The 22,523-nt window shown below is 34.5% G+C and overlaps 1 protein-coding gene across 1 annotated transcript in view; it reads left to right on the top strand.

Moving 5' to 3' along the window:
- nAChRalpha7 (nicotinic Acetylcholine Receptor alpha7) overlaps nucleotides 1-21,047 on the top strand; it is a 162,084-nt gene extending 141,037 nt beyond the window's left edge. Inside the window, 10 exon segments of the mRNA XM_089263333.1 lie at nucleotides 648-723; nucleotides 1,057-1,251; nucleotides 4,303-4,389; nucleotides 12,257-12,366; nucleotides 15,442-15,596; nucleotides 15,793-15,909; nucleotides 18,354-18,525; nucleotides 18,594-18,656; nucleotides 18,658-18,738; nucleotides 18,805-21,047. Coding sequence (XP_089119459.1) covers nucleotides 648-723; nucleotides 1,057-1,251; nucleotides 4,303-4,389; nucleotides 12,257-12,366; nucleotides 15,442-15,596; nucleotides 15,793-15,909; nucleotides 18,354-18,525; nucleotides 18,594-18,656; nucleotides 18,658-18,738; nucleotides 18,805-18,813 — 1,065 coding nt within the window. The 3' untranslated portion in view covers nucleotides 18,814-21,047.
- The last annotated feature ends 1,476 nt before the right edge of the window (nucleotides 21,048-22,523 follow it).

The following is a 22,523-nucleotide window of genomic DNA, read 5'->3' as shown; positions in this document are numbered from 1 at the left end:
TTACTTTTCGCCTCACTTTGGCTCTTGTTACATAGTTGGATGTAAGCAAGAGTAAAGTTGCTGTCATCGGCAGCACATAAAAAACTTTAAGCAACAAAATCGCATAAACTGTTGTTAAGTGAAAGTGCGATAAATCAATTTGTAATTGGGGCAAGTTCTGCCAGCCGCCATGGTCTCGTCCTGTGTGTGTGTGTGTGTGTTGGTGTGTGTGTGTGTATTCCCCAGGATAACATAGACAGCGACGCGACTTAACCCAAGTATGTTATATGTGTAGTTATTGGCAAATACATATGTATGTGATGCTGTCGAGGACTTTGCTTGCCAGCCACATCCATGGACAATCGGATGAGTTCTTGGGCTGGTTGGTATGAGTGTTGTTATGGTGATAAAATTACATTTTGCAGCCTTTCATTTTTGCAGCCATTCTTTCTTCGTTTCTTGGCCAACAGCTTAAGCTTGTCTCTGCTGGACTTTGACACAAATCCCTACGAAAAACACATAAGAAAAACATCTTACACATATGTATGTACATACACACATATGTATGTATATTTGTATGTGTGCAGCAACATTTAGGATTAAGCATTTATTATATTTGCACACACAGAATTCTCAAGAGCTTGTTGTTTGCTTGATTTTATTTACAGCTGGATTTGCAATTACAAGACGAAGCCGGCGGCGACATCTCTAGTTTCATAACAAACGGCGAATGGGACTTGTTAGGTGAGATTCATGTGTGGAATATTCATTTCATTTCGATGCCATTAAATATTCTATTTAAAATATAAAAAAAAAATCACACACACACGCACTGAACTAAAACCTGAATTAAATAATGTTTGTAAAATGAAGTAAATCACATAATTAGCATAAATAATTTCCAAAATAATTTACTAATTAATGACTATCAATAATTCTCATTCTCTTTTCTGCATATGCTCATCTCATTTGCACCAACAAACAACAACAACAACAACAACAACTATAACAACAACAACTCTAACCACATCACAATTTAAAAACCAAAATCAATAAATTTAACCAAAAATTGATCAGGTGTGCCCGGTAAACGTAATGAAATCTACTATAATTGCTGCCCAGAACCTTATATTGACATAACATTCGCCATTTTGATACGACGCAAAACTTTATACTATTTTTTCAATTTGATCGTGCCGTGCGTATTGATCGCATCGATGGCACTGCTAGGGTTTACACTGCCACCAGATTCTGGTGAGAAGCTATCGCTTGGTAAGTGTCCGTCTAGAAAAACACAAAAACCAAATAAATACAACACCAAAAGAAAAAAAAAAAGCAACAACAACAAAAACAACCAACAACAACAAGTAGCCATCGCAACTCTGATATTTCCCCCAAAATAAATAGTAAATTTTAATACTATTAACTAGTCCATGTTCCAAAAGTGTTTCGTATATTTAAGTGTTGACAAGTTTGCTGTAGGATTTCTTACTTGCATGCTCTCTCTCTCTCTATCACTGTGTTTCTCTCTGTCTCTCTCTCTGTGTCTATCTCTGTCTCTCTCTAAATCAAATGAAACCAAACACACACGTATATATACATATATATTTATATATTTATTGTGAAACGGAAGCCCATTCGCTATAAGAGGCTGCCAGCAGTAGGACACAAGTTGACTGCCACACACACACACACACTCTCACACACACACACACATTACGTATACGCCGCATAGAGCCTTGACTAACTATGCAAATGCAATGCAATCCAATGGCCGACGGCAATGGCAACAACTCTGCCAGCGAACAAACAAAGCGCACGAGTGTTGCAAGTGCAAAAAAAAAAACTAAATAGGAGAAAAAAAAAAAACAGCAGCCGTCACCATCATTTGTAATCAAAGTCAACGCAAGCAAAAGTGAAAAATATGGCACAACTGCTGGCCCACCTTTCAGCTGGGAGAATAGGACGCAAATGCAGGACGACAGCCAACGAGAGACGGACGACAACGGACAGACGGACGGACGGCAAATGAGCACAGAGCCTTGAACCCTTGAACCTCACTCGACAGTGAGCCTTTCCCTAGTTAACCATGTCAAGCAACGCAACTCAAATACAAATATTTACAATCAACTCACATACATATATATAAAACTATATATGTACATATATATTTATATGCATGTATGCATATATATTTGTGGCACTGCTGCTGCCTAATGCATTCAGGCAACAAGAAGCACAGCCTCTGCCTTTGCCTTTTGTGCTGCGAGTTCATACATTTTCGCATCGTACGCTATTGATAATAAAAAAAAGGAACTAAAATAAAATAGAGTAAAGCTGCATTTTAGCCCTTTTAGACTTGATTTATGCATTCGATCTGTGTGGGCCAAGGCCATGATTGAGTAGCTCACGAACTCTGTTCACAAAGTAGCGCGAATTTGTTGCGTTTATTGTATTTTGCTGTTTATGAATATTTATCGATAGCAGCTGCACTTGATTGCTGCAACTATCGCTGCAAACAAAAGCTGACACCAGTCGATACTATCGTTGCTATCATTGATCACGCAACTGCTTTGCTTGTAAGTCGAGTTGCAAAGCCCAGCCCTGGTTTCAATTATCGATACTATCGTTGCTTTCAACGATCGGATTAGCAGCTCTCATTCTTTTGAATTCTCCTCTCTATTCGCCTTGTAGCTGTTTGTATTAAATGAATGTAACATAAATGAAAATAATAATAGAAATTTGATGAGCATCAAACTGTCTGCAATTTTGACATATACCTCTTTGTACAAAGCTAAGGCGACGCATTTCGGTTCCTTTCTTGGCTCTTTCGCCGGCACAGATACATATGACTATTATGATCTGTTGATCTATGGCCGCTCTGTTGCCAACGCGCGCGCCTCTCATCTTCCGGCAAACAGCTCTGACAACTGACAAGGCACACCCACGCACACATTAAGCTGAGAAAGTTATGCGAAAATGTGGCAAAATGCTTTGCAGCTCATATCCTGAGCACAGACACAGTGGAACAAAACTGACACAACGACAGACAGACATTGGCCGTGGCTATGACGATGTTGGCGTTGGCGATGGCTGTCGCTGGGGCTCATCACGTACTTTCAACATGCAGCATATGGTGCATGCCAAAATTTATACAATACAGCTATACGAAAATACTTATATAAGTATGCTAGATATAAATATATCGCGTTTATGAGCGAGAGCAGCAAAAGTTTTGCTTGCAGCTGCTAGAAAGCAAAACAACAACAACAACAAAATATAAGCAAAAGAGCAAAAAATTGCCATATTTTAAAAATTGTTCATAGCAAACGAAGCCCCAGCCCCGCTGTGCCATGGCCATGCGTGTGTGTGTGTGTGTGTGAGAGTGTTCATGTGTGTGTATAGCAAAACGCATTAGGGCTGCCAGCCATGGCTCATGCATAATAGACAAGTTTGCGTAAAACCCTGTGGCTAATTTATGTTTGCCCGACACTTTTGGCGGCAGCCCCTCCGCCACGCCTCCAGCCCCATCGCCAGCTGACTTTTCACATAATTTATATAACCTCAAAAGAGCAAGAGCATAAAATATGCACAGGACACGCAAAAATACATATAAAAATATATAAAAAAAAATATTACAAAATACAAAAACAAAAAAAATGAAAAAAGGGAACAACAAAATCTTTGATAAGGCTAAGCACTCGAACTGACAAACGCCAGCTGGCCAAAAGAAAACCCCAAGCAAAACCATAAATAATGATAACTTCCATAAGGTGCCGCAGGACCAATGACAAATGTATATGTATGTGTGTGTGTGTGTGTATGCTGTATGTGTGTGCGTGCTTTTAGTTATGTTTTTATTTCGTATTGAAAACTAGTCTTGTGACACTAGAAACGAAGCGAAATTGCGACGGACAACGGACGACGACGCTTGAGGTTCAGCGCAGAGAATACGGTAGTAGTTTTTTATTCACCAAGTGGGACAATTATATCATCTCTCTATATATACTATATATATAAACGCATCCTTGCATCAATGCAGCAGCAGCAACAGCAGCAGCAGCAACGCTGGAGCAGCAGGCAGGATCAGCTGGAAACACGACTCTTAGCGAATCAGTTTTAAACTAATGAATATAATATGAATAATAATGCTATCTCTCTCTATCTATCACAACTGCTCTCTCTCTCTATGTCTCCCTCTCCTTCTCTCTATCTTTTCTTTTTCTCTGCGTATATAACTCTCTATCTTACACACACACACACACACACACATGCCGATGCCTACACACCTTTGTGCAATAATTTTGTGCTGCATACTTGCAGGAGTTACTATTTTACTATCGCTCACAGTCTTCCTGAATATGGTAGCGGAAACGATGCCAGCTACATCCGATGCTGTGCCGCTGTTGGGTAAGTAGAGGCAGCGCCATCTGGCGTTCGCCGGCTGGGCTAATTGCCCGGCGCTCGCTCGCTATCTCTCTCTCTCTCTCTCTGTCTGTCTCTCGCTCTATAAAAATATCGCTGTCTATCTCGCTGACTTCAAATTAACGCACACTCAACTCTGCTCAACAAGAACAACAACAACAGCAATATTTACTACTATTTACTACTACTACTACTACTATTTTAATAATAACAACAGCAGCAACTACAACAACTACAACAACAACAACAACTAATCAGCCAAGATTTTTACCTTCCGCACAGCCTCGATAATTGCCGCCAAGCTAATTTGCTGCATTTTTTGTTGTTTTTTTTTTTTCATATTTCGTTTTGTTAACTCGTTTTTATTAGTTTTCGTCAGGGCTTAGATGGGAATGCTTAAGGCTGCGGCTTAAAGCCTTACAGTATGCGCTGTCAGTATGCACACATAGACTTTAAGTGAAGTTAAATGCTGGAATAACGAGCGAGTTGGGATGATATCTAAGTGAACTTATCCAAGACCCTAATGTTCTATATTTTTTAAGCAGTGTATACCAAGACTATGCTGGCCATAGTAGAGCTATGCTAAAAGAAATTCCCATTATATAAAAACAAATTAATATATTTATATATTCAACATTTTTTGTCCAATAAAATACTATTACAATAATCGGCTTAGCTCTGCTTTCAAATGCTTTCAATATATGTTCATATTCTACCCAACTTGCCTTAACAACTTTTCTGGTTCCGCCTCCATAACAGCTATATTTATCCCAACTTCAGATCAAAAAAGAGCGGAATATTAGCTTGAAATTCCATAAACTTTAGCCAAGCTCTCAAAATGTTCAACTAATCTCGAAATTCACGTTGACAGCGAACGGAATTTCTATAAATATTTATAGCATATAAAGTATCCATAACTAGTACTAGGAAATTCCTTAAAAATATTTTACATAAATATAAAATAAATACTTGTCCAATGGCAAAGCCTATAGAATACGCCAACAGCTCAATATTATCGATTGCATAGACAGCTGCTGAAATATAGCTATCAGAAGTCGAATCACTCCTGCTGGGTCACGCCCCACACGGCGGGCGGCGCAGCTGCTTTGGCTAGATTAACTTCGCTCTACAGTCACGTAGGTATATATATGTATGCATGTATGCATGCATGCATGTAAACATGCCTTGTGGGCATGTCCCCGACTGTTGCTGCTGCAGATCAAATGCGAGCCGTTTCAATTAACGCGCAATGAGGGAAATCAAAGTCAACTAGAATATTAAATAACAGTGAACGTAAACTTCTCGCCTCGAATTCATTTGTAGGGCACGAGTGAAATCAAAGCTCGTCGAAGATTTGCAGCGCTATTAGTTTCAAATTTTGAAGTTTCTCCAGATGGCCATAAACACGTACAACAATAGAGATTGCCTCGTTTCGAGTTTCGTTTCATGCAACACGCGCACCTTCGCGCCAGGGGAGCGAACTTTAGCCCAGTGGGAGCGAAAGAGAGCGAGGGTGGGAGGGAGGTGGAAATGTTTTAGTGTCTAGTTTCTGGTATTTGTTTGCACTTTGTTTTCTTAATATTTCATTTAATGGCCGGCAAATGGAGCTGATGGCTGATGGCAATGGCAATGGCAATGGCAATGGCAATGGGGACCCTCGCGCGCCTTTGGGGGCCGCTGTGATTTAAACGTTTTCATAAACTTTGCACAATTTATGCGCACACATCTCGAGTTTGGCTACGTGCATTGAACTATATACATATATATATGTATATAGAGTATATATATATATGTATGTGTGTATATAGTAGGCCCTGCAATGCATTCAAAAAGTATTCAGCAAAGTGCTATAAATATTAAGTTAGATTTAGAGCTAACAACTGCAGCACGTAACACACAGCACAGTGCCCATTAAAAGTAACGGAACAATAACAATTCATGTCATTCGCATACAACAATGAACTAGCTCAAGTTAGTCGAAATCCCAATTGGAAAATGTAGCGATATACAAGCCGTTGCTAGTCGCTATGCAAATAATATGAGATCATATTAACAATTAGTTAGAATCACATCAATTAGTATTGTAACTATCGCATTTGTATGTAGCGTGTGTGTGTATGAGTGTGTGTGTGTGTGTGTGTGTGTGTGATTAGTAATGAATCTATGCATAACTAGCAAATTATATTGATATAGAACATTTTAGTTCATTAGCAACTAGTTCCGTTCCCACTCACGTTCAGAACTGCGAAGGCAACAACAAAAACAAACTTTTTACTAGTTCCAGTTGGAGTCTTAAATGGAAAACCTTTAAATGCATTCATTGCAAGTTGTAGAATCTCAAACGAAGATTAATGTAGAGTTCCTGATGGATGCATGCAGAATCAATCAAATATCATTTGTAAAATTTCAGTTTTACTTAAGAGCTTCTTGAATTATTTCTAGATGTTATATCGAGATAACAAATTTCAAGACTCTGTTTAGCTCTGCTGAAATTGAAATTGAAATTATTATTTCGAGCCAGTGCCATTGCATAACTGAGATCTATTCAAATGAGCAATCATTCAGCATAAATAAAACTAACCAAAGAGTTTTCAAGAACAACTCTAGTTTATTTCATGATCTTTCTAACGTAACTCAGGACTATATATATACCCTTGGAATGATGTATGATATATAAGATGAAATAAACTATGATACAATTTACAGCTGTATGTGTGTGTATGTGTGAATGCTATGTATGTATATAAATGTATCTATATAGGTATACATATGTATATGTATATGTACCTTTGTATATAGGCAAACATGCATATACATACACACATATCTGTATGTAGGTGTGAAACCATAAACAATATATTATCCAGTATGTTGACACCATTTAGTGACTTAGAGCATTAGTAATTAGGTAGACTCACATTAGCATAACATTAGTTTAGATGCGTATTACTATAACTAACCAAATCCACATTAACAAATCAAGTCCATAACAGTGTCATGCATAGTAAAAAAAAAACAAAAAAAATTGTTTGTAATGATAGAGTAAACATGAATTGGTTTACCATAGTACTAATGGCAATTACCTATTGAAGCATGACAATACCAAGAGCAAAAACCACAACAACAACAGCAACAAGAACACCATTCAAATACCATATACTAATAATCCATAAAAAATAACAAATGTTCAGTGTTCTAATTCTATCATTTGTAGCCTAAATAGTAAGGTAAGTCTCATGTGTAAGTCATACAAACGTTTATTATTGACTGAATACGTTCCATACTTCGAATTACTAGCAAAACGTTCAATTTTCCATTTGGATTCACATTTCAGATATACAACAACAACAAATTTTATAATAATAATTGAAAGTACTGAAATCTTCCAAACCCATTCATCCATTTACGCATGCTAGGTCCCCTCCTTCCGCATATACATATGTATAACCAATAATTTCTGTATATTTAGTTCACCCAAGACATATTTAGTACAACAAGAGCCAATGCACAGATTTACAATAAGTATGTATGCATTACACACACACACACACACACACACACATACATAGACACATAGACACATAGACAGTTGCAGACATTCATTCAAGTTCATTATCAATCCACACACACACACACACACACACGCACACTTATCAACAGTAGTTGTGTATTTTTGAATATCGTATTTTGAATATCGTATTTTATATATACCTATATATTTTATCGTATCGAGGACTGGTATGGCAATCAAACTCACAGCATGCACTCTGGACCTTTCGATAGACAAACTCCTGTAATTTGGTAAATCGAAAAAAAGAAATTTACAAAAAAAAAATAAGAATAATAAGAAAATTGAAAAAGAAAAACGAAAATAAAAAAAAGGAAATTCAAGGCCAGATTCATGAGTCGGGAGTCGAGAGAGTCGTATATTGGGCAACTCTGCCAAGTTTTCTGCTTCCTTAAGTATCACTCTCTACATATGTATATATGTATTTGTCTACATGCATACATATATATATGCCTTTCATATATATGTATGTATAATTGTATATTTTCGTTTTGGATTTGTGTTTTTTTTTTTTTTTTTTCATTCTTTTTACAACTTGTGTAGCGCCTTGTTTTCTTTCGATTCTGTGATTTATATTTTGGATTCTATGCGTACAACGACAAGTGGCTCGCATTATCAATGCCGGTGTCAGATACATGTGTATGTATTTTAGCCAAGGACCACTACCACATAATGTAAAAGAAAAAACGTTCTTGTTGGCATGCAAGAACACAAATGCCTACAAAATTGTTGACATGCCCACGCCCCCGCCCCTCGACCACGTTCCCCTACACGAACACAAACATGCGACACACAGACACACACACACACCTACACACACGCACACATTCACACGTTCATAACTGAAACAATTGATGAATACTATGTCATATAATGTTGTATTGCACATTCATAGAGAAGCCATGAATATGAATACAAATGTGAATGAAAAATTGAATATGAATATGAATATGAATATGAGTGTGTGGCAAATATTGCTGAATTCAATGGGAATCGTGCAACGGGGGCGAAATGGCAATGTCAACCTCAGCCCTCAAACTGAAAGTGAAACTGAAAGTGAAAACTCAAACTGAATGTCAACACGGAGGCCGCTAACAATTGGAGCTAGAGCTAAGCGCCAGCTGGTCACACTTGCCCCCACTCACACCCACACACAAGCACACAAACACACACACACATACACACACCAAATGGGAACAGCTATGTAAATATCTATTGAAACAATTTTAATGTCCGTGATAAATTTATATAAACTAAAAAACAAGCTAAATTCTGGTCTCTCTGTCTCTTGCTTTACTTCACTCTGTCTCTCTCTCTCTCTCACACACACACACTTGCTCTACCCCGCTCTTTCTCTCTAAGTCTGTCTCGCTCTTTGCCTCTCTCTCTCTCTCTCTCTCTCTCTCTCTCTGTCTCGCTGTCTCACGCTCTGTTCTGTTGTTATATATATGTATATGTACCCATATGTATATGTATGTATATATCGAATGTATGCTATGTCTGTCTTTAACTGTTTAAAAATGAAACACACAAACACACACACACACACGCAAATTCTGTATAGCAAAATTAAATGTTAAAAAAAAAAACATAATAATATTAATAATGTTTTGCATGTGAAATTGCAAATGTTGAAACACTCAGAGGGTAAACGACAGAGTGTAACGGATTCAATGGATCAGTTAATATGTTGTATATATGTTTAGGCCTATCTCTATCTATATCTATATCTTATGTATATATGTTCTCTCACGGGCTTTAACATACGTTTCTCTGTACATATTTGTAATATTCATTTGTTTATGTTTTTTCTTCACTTATTTTGAGAACAAATTGGTTTTAGTTTCGTGAAGTAGTGTGGTAGCAACTCTCTCTCTCTCTATCTCTTTCTCTATCTATCTTCATCTATCTCGCTCTCTCTCTCTGTCTCTGTCTCTTAAGTACCCCTCAGAGCCTCATACAAAATTATTGCTAACTGCATATCACATGTTTTGATATATGTTTAATGGTGTTTCGCTTCTTTAACATGTACAAACACACACACACACACAACACACACACACACACACATACACATACATCATTGTATCATACACAATTAGCTGAAGAAGAAGAAGAAGCAACAACACTTGTAAATAAAACAATGCGAAATATATATATATATAAATCTCCTTTTTTTTGTTTGGATACCCTTAGCATACATACATACATACATGCATATGCATATGTATGTATACATATATATATATGTATGTATATACATGCACATATGTCGTAGAATATCGTACGTATGTCTGGCTTGTATGCAAACATTAAGGTAATTCCATGAATATCAAATATATATGCATATGCGACTAGTTGCTGTATATAATAATAATAATAAAAAAAAAAAAAAAAACAAAAACAAAAACAAATGCAAAAAAAAACTTACATTCATTCATATGCTTAAAGCGCCTTATATAACCTACAACTATGTAGTGCAGTGTATGGGACCCAAAACGAAAACAAAATAAAATACTTTAACTCAAATCCAACAAATATTATGTAAAGCTAAATGCAAAAATCTTAACTCATATGCACAGTGAAAAGGCAAACCAGCTAACAAAAGCAAATAATTAATTTTTATTTAATTTTCATTTATTTTTATCACCCATACATTCACATATGTAAATAGTCAATGAAGAAAAAATTAATTAATAATTATATATTTTTTTTTTTCTATTTAATTTTCGCTCCTCACTGTGCATAACCTAAATAAATGCAATTAAATAGTTTAAGCTAAATATGTATATGTAAATCCAAAGCAGTAAAAAAAAAACAAAAAAAAAACAACGCACTGATCCAGACAATAACTCAACTAACCAGTTCCATTTCCTACTTAATTGCCATATTAAAATACTAAAAAAAAAAAATACTAACAACCACAAGTACTACTACAACAACATTAACCGTAGCCATACAGTATACCAAAAAACAAAACCCAATCAATACCAATACCAAATCAAAACACCTTTGCCCGAGACCCAAAGTCTTTCATCAATTTACAGCTCAACAATAATGAGGAACCGAATCAGATCTCGATTTTTAACTCAAAATGATGATTGCGGATAATTGGTTGTGCACAAAAAGCGACAGCAAACTAAAAAAAAAAAATAAATATATATACTGAGAAAGTAGGGTTATGCCAAAAAATACCAATAACCATAAAAAAATAGAGTACAAAAATACCACACATACTGAAAGTTGAGACGCACACAAACGCGCGGTTCGGTTCAATAGAGTTACAGTTCCTTTGGTGCAAGGGAACCGAACCACTCCTTGAATCGGGCCACAAGTTTGCAGCGGCAAATCTATTGAATATATTAAGTAAAAAACGAGGAGGGGGGGACGAAAAAGGAAAGGAACTACATCAGTTAGCGTCTAAGTAGCACAGAGCTTTTTTTCAACTTTACCTAAACTTATCTCTTTAACTACTCTATGCCATATATGTATATGTATATGTCGGCGAGGCGTACACCTGTAAAATAACTCGAACTCTCTCTCTCTCTCTCTCTTTCTCACTGAAAACTAAACTAAACTAAATTAAAAAAAAGATATTGTTTTTTAAATATATACATACATAAATGTTAATATATATACTACCACTACTACTACTACTACTTACTACTACTAACTAACTTTTTTTAAATACTGCTTTGAACTTTTTCTCTAACTCTTACTTCCACTTGCCACAAAGCTAAGTTTTAGTAAGCATTACGAAAGTACCGAACAACAACAACAACAACAACTACTACTAATACTACCAGCGAAAGATCTATCGAAATTACTATAGTCTGTTGTTGTTGTTGTTGCCTTTCGATAAACCACAATAAATACGATGCGAACTTTTTTTTTGTATATATATACATAGATCAGCGCGAGCTATCGAAATGTGTACAAAGTCTATTTTTTTTACTCAAATACAAAGAAACCAACAAACACAACAACAACAACAATAACAAACAACAACACACACACACGCACTCACACATACAAAGCAAACGAAATGAATTGCTTAACGATAACGATAAACGATAAACCGACATCAAAACGCTCAACATCAGGGCAATGGGGCAATAATAGGTGTGCTCATCAAACTTATCGAAGAGCTAAATGAAGAAAACCAACAAACGAAATCTAACCAAAATCCAAAAATCTATCTAGCTTAGAATGAGCGTGAAGCGAATTCGCACCAACAATCGATATAATTACCACAATGTTTGTGTAATTTTTGTGTCCTTCTAGGAACTTATTTCAATTGCATTATGTTTATGGTGGCCTCATCAGTTGTGTCAACCATACTTATCCTCAATTATCATCATAGAAATCCAGATACGCATGAAATGAGTGAATGGGTAATATTTATATTTAAACTAAACTAAACTTAACTAACTTACTTGCTAACTACTTACTACTTACTTACTTATTTATAAAAACCAAAAAAAAAAAAAAAAAAAAGAAATGAAAACCAAACAAAACAAAAACGAAAATCAAGCTATTTCTCCTACCTACCTACTTCTTTTTTTGCTTTTATGTTCTCTTCTTCTCAACATTTACATAAATTCATTTCTTATTCTTTACTTAACTCTGCGAATTCCAATACGTTTTCAATTTGCCTTTGTTTCAATATGAATATCATTTCAACGAAACAATCAAAACATCCAAAATATACGCCACAGCTCACACATACACGCCCCAACATCCACACACAGTCCGCCACACCGCCCCACTGTATATACATACTTATTATGCCCACATACACGCCCAATGTCCTACCAAACATCACTCTCTCAACTCTTACGACATTGAAAAATACAAAAAAAATACAAAAAAAATACAGAATAAAAATGCAAAATACACTTGCATACATATTTACTCACAATTCATATGCATAAACTACTAGCTCTTCTTATACTTTTACACTATGCTGCATGCAAAATATATTTGCAACTCATGCAAAACCGAAAGCAAACATATTTTTTCAATAAACCTATCGATTTACATATACGAAATGGAATTTAAAAAAAAAAAATACTGAATAATATTCTTATAATAATTATACATGAGCTTGAATTTCTCATTAAATAATAATAATATAATAATTACATGCCTCTAAATATGTAATGTATAAAATTTAACCGATTTCTATGTGTCAGAATCAATTTAAATATCCAACAAAATTTTAAGAGGCAATTTTTTTTAATTTAAAAAAATTTAAAAAAAATAATAAAATAAAATAAAAGCTTAAATTTTTCATTTAAACAAAAGAACTTTTTCATACTCATTCACACAAGCGAAATGAGCATATTGGTGTAGCTTAATATCCGTTTTACAGTCCGTCTGTCTGTCCATCTGTCTGTCCTTATAAATGTAAAGAATTTCCATGCTATTCGGAGATTTCAAAATTTGAACACACATTCTCATGTATTCCTTTGAAAGATAGTGTGAAAGATTTCCTCATTTCTACATTAAGGGCGTAGTTATTCGCAAAATGCATTTAAAGGTATCTCTTCAGATATGGCGAATGCATTGGGGGGCGTGGCAAATCGTGCATCTTAAGCAGCTATAGCACTACAATTTTAAAAATAAACGTCCAATTTTCTGTAAGCCATCCTGGTATACATATGATAGATTGGGGGCGTGGCAAACCGGAAGAATTAATCTGTCACTAAATAGACCGTGAATGAGTATTCTGTGGTCGGTAATGCCCGACTGCAACGTTCTTAATTGTTTTTAGTTATTATATGAAAGTAAATTTTCTTATTAAAAAATATTTACAAAAAAAAATTATTAAATAAAAAAAAGTTAATCTAAAATTATTTTATAAATATATATAATATATTATAAAAATTGAATTTATTTTCTATGTGGCATATTTAATATTTATTCTAAAAGTTTTCTTTATGAAGCTTAAAAAAAAAATACATATTTAAAAGACAATTTTAAATGTCAAAACTTTAAATACAGAATATGTTTTTTTTTTTTTTCAAATCAAAAAACCGTTTTGACGACATATTTTGTTAAAAAAAAGAGTCTTACTTAAAAAATGTAAATGCACAAGTCCAAATTTTTATATCTGTTTGAAAACAATTTAAATTGACAGACTTAAAAAAAAATTTAACTAATTTTTTTCACTAAAGTAAAAAAAGTAAAAAATAACTAAATTAGTTTCAAGTAAAAAAAAATATATTAAATTTTAACCTAAAACCTTAAATGTTGCATAAATTCATAATCGATGTTTTCCTTTATATCGTTTTTAATCTTTTTTTCCAAGTCCACATATTTATATATGTCTATATACATACGTATATATATATATGTAAGCCAATTGTTTTTGTTTTGATTCAATGTTCTGCTGAGAGCTACTGTTTCCCCCCTCTCTCTCTCTTTCTATCACTCTATCTCTCTCTCTCTCTCTATCTCTCTCTGTTAAACTTTATATTAATTGCATATTTACATATTCGAGAACCAAAGCACAAATAATCACACCGAATTTTTATTTCTCTAACAAATACTCTGGCCAACTACAACAACAACAACAACTACAACTACTACTACTACTACAACAACAATAACAACTACAACTACGTTAAACTCTGGCAACTCGCAACGCAAACAAAAATAAACTCTACTCAACAACTCAAATGCCTCTTCAACTGTTTCTTTTTCTCCTCTGTAACTAACTAACTAACAAACTAACTAACTATATAACTAACTATCTTCGCAAAACTGACCAAAAATACAAACAACAAATAATATTTATAAAAAATAAATAAAAATGTCTGTATATATTTATATATGAACTACTTCAAATGTGACCAAAAACATTCGGTTTTAATGGTCTCTATAACGCGTGTGCTGTTGCTATCCTATGTCAACACACTTTGAACAACACTCTTAACAACAACAACAACAATAATAATATAAACAACAACAACAAAAACAATTCAATAACCAAAATTCATCTAAACTAAATACAACTAATAAATAAAAATCGAACTAAAAAACATTTTTTTAACGCTATAAACTAAAAACTTTAAATGTAAACGATTTAAACTCTCATATATACTACATATATATATATGTAAACTGTCTACATCCATCTATATATTATGAATTTTGTGTCACGCTAAAATTTCTTATACAACAAAAATATCACTTCATTTGACTTAAAATCAAATTCAATGATATAATAAACTTAAAAAAAAAACTGCTTAAAAAAACAATACAAAACAAAAACCAATATACTCATTTCACTTTCGTTAATGAGTATACATACAAAAAAAAAAAATAAATAAATTTAACAACCAACAAAAAATATATATACTATTTATACCGAAAAAAAAAAACCAAAAATATACTTATTGCTATTATTTTTAACCGCATTACCCAACAAACACCCCGTCTCTCTGTCGAACTCGCACACACAGATAAGAGTAATATTCCTTTATTGGTTACCTTGCATATTGCGCATGCAAAGACCCGGACAGGTTGGCTACGAATGCCCGCCGCCGCCGTCGTCGTCGGGCTCCTCGACAGCTGGTGACAAAAAGCAACAGATCCAAAACGTTGAGCTCAAGGAAAGGTAACCGAAACACATACCGCCAATTCTCTCACTCACACTCTAACTAGAACCAACTGTCCGACTACTAAGTACTAGCCGATCGGCCATCGATATGATAGATATACTCTGCTAATCACATGTTATTCAGTTCACTGATCTATTTACCCACCATTCTCTATTGTGTATGCTGTGTCATCCTCATCCACACACCCAACAGATCCTCGAAATCGCTGCTCGCCAACGTACTCGACATTGATGACGACTTTCGTTGCAATCATCGCTGCACTAGCGCCACGTTACCCCATCAGCCCACGTACTACAGGACAATGTTCAGGTAAAGTCAGAGAGTTAACTTTTAACACAATGACATATGCATCATTTACTGTCAGTTGGTGTATTATCTGAGTATAAATATTGCTTCAAGTTGAATACAATTTGTTGAATCATACATTAGGATAAATTGCCATTGAAGGAATATCTCCATTAAGATTGTAGGAATATCCCCATTGTAAACGCTAAAATCTTAAGTCTTTGACTTGACATATGAAATGATTTAATTTTTTTTTAATTTCATATAAAAAAAAAAAATAAATAAATTAAAATTAAAATAAAAAAAAAAACAATTCCATTGAAGGAATATCCCCATTCAGATAGGGATAAATTGAAGGAATATCGTAATAAAAAGCGCTTAAATCATCTCAAGTTTTTCACTTGAAATATGATATTATTTGAATTATTTGAGTTTCATATAAAAAAAAATCCATTGAAGAAATATCCCCATAAGTTAAGTATAAATTATAATAATAATATAAATTGATGGAATATCCCTATTGACAGCGCTAAAATCATCCCAAGTCCTTGACTTGCAGTAAATGATTAAATTTATTATAAATAAATGAGTCAATTTTTTATAAGTAATTTTAATTTTACATTGAGGGAATATCCCTATTGATTTCATTAAATTCATATCTAGTTTTTGACTGGCCGCAAATCAATAAATGTAATAATGCTCTCTAAGACCTATAGAAGAAATTCTCTAACAAATTTAAAATCTTTTGAGCGAGTTATGGCATGAATCGATATTTATCGATATAAAACATATATATAAACAAAATATATACATTCCCAGCTTAAATAGAGATGAACTGTGAGCCAGGGAAAGTGTTGACTCATTCAAGTTGACAATATATACTTACTTCAAGTAATATCTATAATTATTGATCGATGTCAATTGATATCGATATCGATGATATCGATCACAAAAGCTTGCATATGGTCAGGGAGATGTACTTTCAATATCCCACATGGTATTCTCAATCATTGAAGCCTAATAAAAGACTTTCACTCTCCACTGCTCGAGATGATCTGCAGCTATAGATATAGCAGTATATATAATTATATATCTTATATAAATTATACCGCTATTTATACTACGCTCTACGCTGCTATTAAAACGCACTTGTTTAAAAGAAAATGAAAGGAAAATAATAGAAAATGACAATCAGAAGAGAAGCTTCAACAAGACGCATCCGCATTCGCATTCGCATTCAGCAAGCCTCAAATGACAGTCAATGACAATGACAATGACAATGACAAGATGTGTGCCTCAACAACAACGAAACAAAACAAAATACATGCACACAAAAAAAAAACAAAAAAAAATGAAATAAAAATCTGAGAAAATAGTGGCAAGTGGCAAGGACACGCATTTAGTGACAAGCAGAACGCACAAATGCGACGACTAAGAAAAGGAACAGGAAAAGAGAAATACATTCGTAATAGAAAACGCTTGAGCAGTGAGATGAACATCTACATCTACTGGCACGTGTCTCAGGCTCAGGCCCAGGCCCAGGCCCAGACTCGGGCTCAGCTGCTTGGCTGTTCAGCTCGACAGATGCCCAGCTGCTCCGCTTCTTTCACATGTCCTCTCGCACAATAGACCATTGAATTGGGTCAATAAACCAACAGTCACAATTACGTTGTCCTTTAAAATATTGACTTGAGTTGAGTTGAGTTGGGTTTGGGGCTGAGCTGGGTGCCATCGATAATTCAGTTCCAGTTCCAGCTTGAACAAAAGAAAATGTCATTTGCAACGTCATTTGCTCCATTTAGAATATATACACTCTTGAAGCAGAGATTTGTCTTGTAGAAAATTGAATTCAGCTTGCACATTAAAAACAAATACCAAGCATGAGTAAAGGATTTACTGTAGAGTCGTAAAACTGAACCGATTCACACTTGCTGAAGATTTAAACTGCTTCAAGTACTCCACCTATATAACTGAGACTACTTAAAGCTTCTTCTGGTCTGTCTGAACGCAGAGATCCCGTAAACTACAAATGCTAGGGACTATATTTTTACATGTACATATTCATGTGTGTACCACGATTTTATCGCATCTTTTCGATAAGTCATCCAAAGACCTTATTATCGATAACAATCGATGATTTGACTTCGTTCTTTAAGTGTAACTCGAATACTTCTGGAGCTGAAGATTCCAAATACACAGTGTAACAATACAGAAACATTGTAGAGATTAATTAGATTTTTGATACCACGCCCCCTTCGCTATATTATGCCCTGTACTAGAGAATTCCTGAATCCACAATCAATGGACGATGACAGGGTTCATGTTTCCAGTACACTTATGATAGACTCTCAGAGGCTTGAGTTCAACTAGTATCTAAATATATATAAGTCCGAACAATTCGCATAGAGTATACCGTAAAAATATCTATAATGTATTGATAAAACTATTGCAATGAGTGCTTCGTGCAGGCAAGGCGACGATGGCAGCGTGGGTCCAGTTGGGCCCGTTGGCCCAGTGGGTCCAGTCGCACCAGTGCCCGACTCCCGCATGCACGAGGCCATTTCACACACCTGCCTCAGCTCCTCGGCGGAATACGAACTGGCGCTGATACTGAAGGAACTGCGCTGGATAACCGATCAGGTGCGTAAAATACGAATAAAACATGGCATATTTCAGGTGAATCCATTTATTTCTATTTCATCGAGCAGCTGAAGAAAGAGGACGAGACAGGCGATATAACGCGCGATTGGAAATTTGCCGCAATGGTCGTAGGATCGTTTGTGCCTTATTATTTTCACGCTCTTCACAATTATAGCCACGCTGGCTGTGCTCTTCTCGGCGCCACATTTCATTGTAAGTGAACGAGGCGAATGCCTCCCCTACCTCTAGAGATCATCACAATTTCTGTGCCTCTTTCAGTTCCCATAAATGATTCACTCTGACGGTCTACGTAATTGCTTCAGTTTGACACGAGTCGTACAAAATATTGTTTCTACTTTTGTAAAATACTCAAAATACTCATAATACTTAACAAACATAAGAAGAAAACTGCATAAACCGAAAAGAAATTCAATTCATGTAAAGAATACATAAACAAGTGAATGCTTTTCAAGTTCTTTTCAATTTCGATTCTTGTATAAATTATAATTCATTTCTTGGAATACTCAAATTTTTATCATATTTATAGTCAAATACGAATTGAATTGTACGACGCGTTTGGTATTGACTTAATTTCATCCTCCCCCTGCCCCTGCCCCTGCCCTCTGACACCCTGCTTCATCTCCACACTGCTGCTGACTTCATCATTTTTTGCATTTGTCCATTTTGGTTTTCCTATCGAATTACTGTAAAATAATTCATTTCATTTCTAGTATGGGATAAGTTCTCTTTGATTTTCATTTTTAGTATGTAAAATAGTGTATACAAATATGTTGCTGTGATAGAAAAACGTATGAACAAAACGTAAACCAGTCACAATAAAATTTCAAATTCAAAGTGAACAAAAACGAAAACCAAAAAAAAAAAAAAATTAAATAAAATAAACAAAAACGAAATCATTGACAAATTAATAAAATGAAAGGCACATGAGAGTCGGGCGTTATCGACTGCAGAATGCTCGTTCACTGGATTTTAGGAAGCTCAGCAATTCTGGCAGGCCATGTGAGTAGAGAGACGGCTGTCAATCTGACTGTCAATTTGACTGTCAAATCTGACTGTCAATTTGACTGTCAATCTGACTGTCAATCTAACTGTCAACTAGACTGCAAATCTTACTATCAATCTGACTGTCACTGAATGTCAATATGACTGTCAATTCGACTGTCAATCTCACTGTCAATCTGACTGTCAATCAAACTGTCAAGTCGACTGTCAATCTGACTGTCGTCTAACCATCAATCTGAGTGTCCGTCTGATTATTTAATCTCACTGTCAATCAGGCTGGCAATCTGACTGTCAATCTGACTGTCATCTGACTGTCAATCTAACTGTCAACTAAACTGCAAATCTGACTATCAATCTGACTGTCACTGAATGTCAATCTGACTGTCAATCTGACTGTCAATCTGACTTTCAATCTGACTGTCAATCTGACTGTCAATCTGACTGTCAATCTGACTGCCAATCTCACTGTCAATCTGACTGTTGATCTAGATGTTACTCTGTCAATCTTTCAATCTAACTGTTAATCTGACTCTCAATCTAGCTGTTAGCCTGATTGTCAATCTGACTGTAAATCTGTCTCTCAATCTGACTTTCAATCTGTTAACCTGACTGTTAATCTGACTTTCTGTCTTTCTGAAGGTCTGCTTATATATCTATATATCCGTCTATCTGCTGGTACTGCGGTATATTCTAAACACTTTAAGACTCTATCTTTAACATGCCCAAACCTATTGTTTCTGTCATTTATAGTCCTATAGTCTCTATAGCTCTTATAATCTGTAATCTATAGTCCTATAGTCATTTTATCCCCATAGCTCTAACAGTCCAGATTCTTATCTGACCTATAGTCCTTTTGTCTCTATAGTCTATAGTATATAGGCTAAAGTTTATAGTCTATCGTCTATAGTCTTCAGGCTCTATAGTCGACAGTCTATTGTCTATAGTCTACAATCTACAATCTCTATAGTCTACAGTCTACAGTCTCTTGTCCATGGTCACATGGTCTATATAGCCTATAGTCCTATAATTTCTCTAGTTTGTAAAATCTCCAGAGTCTCTAGACTAAACACCATTTGAACGAGCATCCCCAAGGCACACACACACACACACAGGACACGTTTCATTTACGTTCTGCTTTCGATTGACTTTGATTTTGGAACAGAATTCACAGATTTGAATTCGAACCTTTGGCTTATTAGCACTGCGAATTGGCGCTTAGATACAAAAATAAAAAGAACAAAGAGAAAACCCAAACTAAAGCAATTTGTTTATGTATATCTATCTATCTATCGAAGGACACGTGTTTAGTGTTAGTTTCTTCTGCTAGATAACTTGTTCTGTTCTCTACATTTTTGCCAAAAGATTTTCAGCAATTTTGAGCACTCCAAACAAAAATTTGTTAAAAATACTAAATAAAAGAAAAATCAACAAGTCGAAGAAAAACAATTTGAATGCAAATTCGATTTCGAAATTGTTTAACTGAAATACAACAAACAAAAGAACGAATGAAAAAAAACAAAAAACAAAACAAAACATGGCCAAAACCAAAACAATAATAAAACGAAAAAGACGCAAAGCTAAACTGAAAACCAGCTAAGAGAAATGGAAATTGTGCAGCACAGCATAAACGTTGAGGAAAAGAGTCGAAGGCAAAGTATAAAGTTAACTATTTTTAAATATTATATATATATACATATATACGAGTAAAGTTAAAAAACAAAGGCAAAAAAAAAAAAAAAAAAAAAAACAAAAGCATAAGCATGTAGCATATTGATGCAAAATGAACATTAGATAAAAGAAATGCTTCGAAAAAAGTTAAAAAAAAAAAAAAACAAAACAAAACAAAAACAAGTTAAAAGGCATAAGTAATATTAAAATAAACTACAGTATTTAGATTAAGTAATAGTTAAAGCATAGATCAAGCGAGGTTAGTCAAATATACATATGACAAATACTTAAGTTATAAACTAATATATTAATAAACAAAAAAGGAAATGAATTTTTAAACGAAATTTCAACAAAGAACAGCAAAAAGTTAACAGCAAATTCGTGCGTAGCGTAAAAAAAAATCAATTCAATTACAGATATACCCTACATACAAAGAAATTAATACTAAAAAAATAATATATATACTAATACACACACACACACACACATACACAATCACACGTTTATATGTATTTTATTTTGCATAAAGCTTACAGAACGAGCCAAAACAAAAAGAAAATTATAATAATAAAATGCATAAATCCTCGAGCAGGAATACCCCTCATGCAGAAACCTATACCAATTACGCTGTAAACGAATTCTAATTTCTTGTGTCACATTGACATGCTTCTTATATAACAAATATTATACAATTAGTATATATGCGATTAGTATATATATTAGCATTAGATCAGGGCATTATCATACACTTAGCGAATCAAAACAAAATACAATAAATATATATATATATATATACACATCAATTTTTTTGTTAGCCTCGTAAGATTTTATAGTGTATGCAACTTACACACACAAACACACACACACACACACACACACATACACAGCTGCTAAGGGCTATGCACAAATGCAAAGGTCTTCCTTAATCTTAAAAAAAAAATACCAATAATAAAACACACACACATATATATATTATTAAATCAAACTTACTTACCTAAATCTAAAAACACAAGAAAAAGCTAAAACAAAAACAACTTAAAAAAAATAATAATTAAAAACAAATTTGCATGAATATTTAACTAACTATTTGAGCTCAACTGTTTTTAACTTAAAGCAAGCAAGACATAAATATATATATATATATACATACAAATATATATACACACACACATATATGTTTACATAACTGTTAGCCGTCTGTTAAGCAAACACTGCAGAGCTTTTAGCGTCGTCTAGCGACTGCACATAAAGCTCTGCCCCCTCAACTACAGCTATAAAACTTGTCACAGTTGGCCGCAAAAAAAGCT

Source organism: Drosophila navojoa, chromosome X, assembly GCF_054131105.1.
Source record: "Drosophila navojoa isolate 15081-1374.11 chromosome X, UAZ_NAV_1.0, whole genome shotgun sequence".
Classification (NCBI taxonomy): Eukaryota; Metazoa; Arthropoda; class Insecta; order Diptera; family Drosophilidae; genus Drosophila; species Drosophila navojoa.
This window is presented reverse-complemented; position numbering and strand designations above follow the sequence as displayed.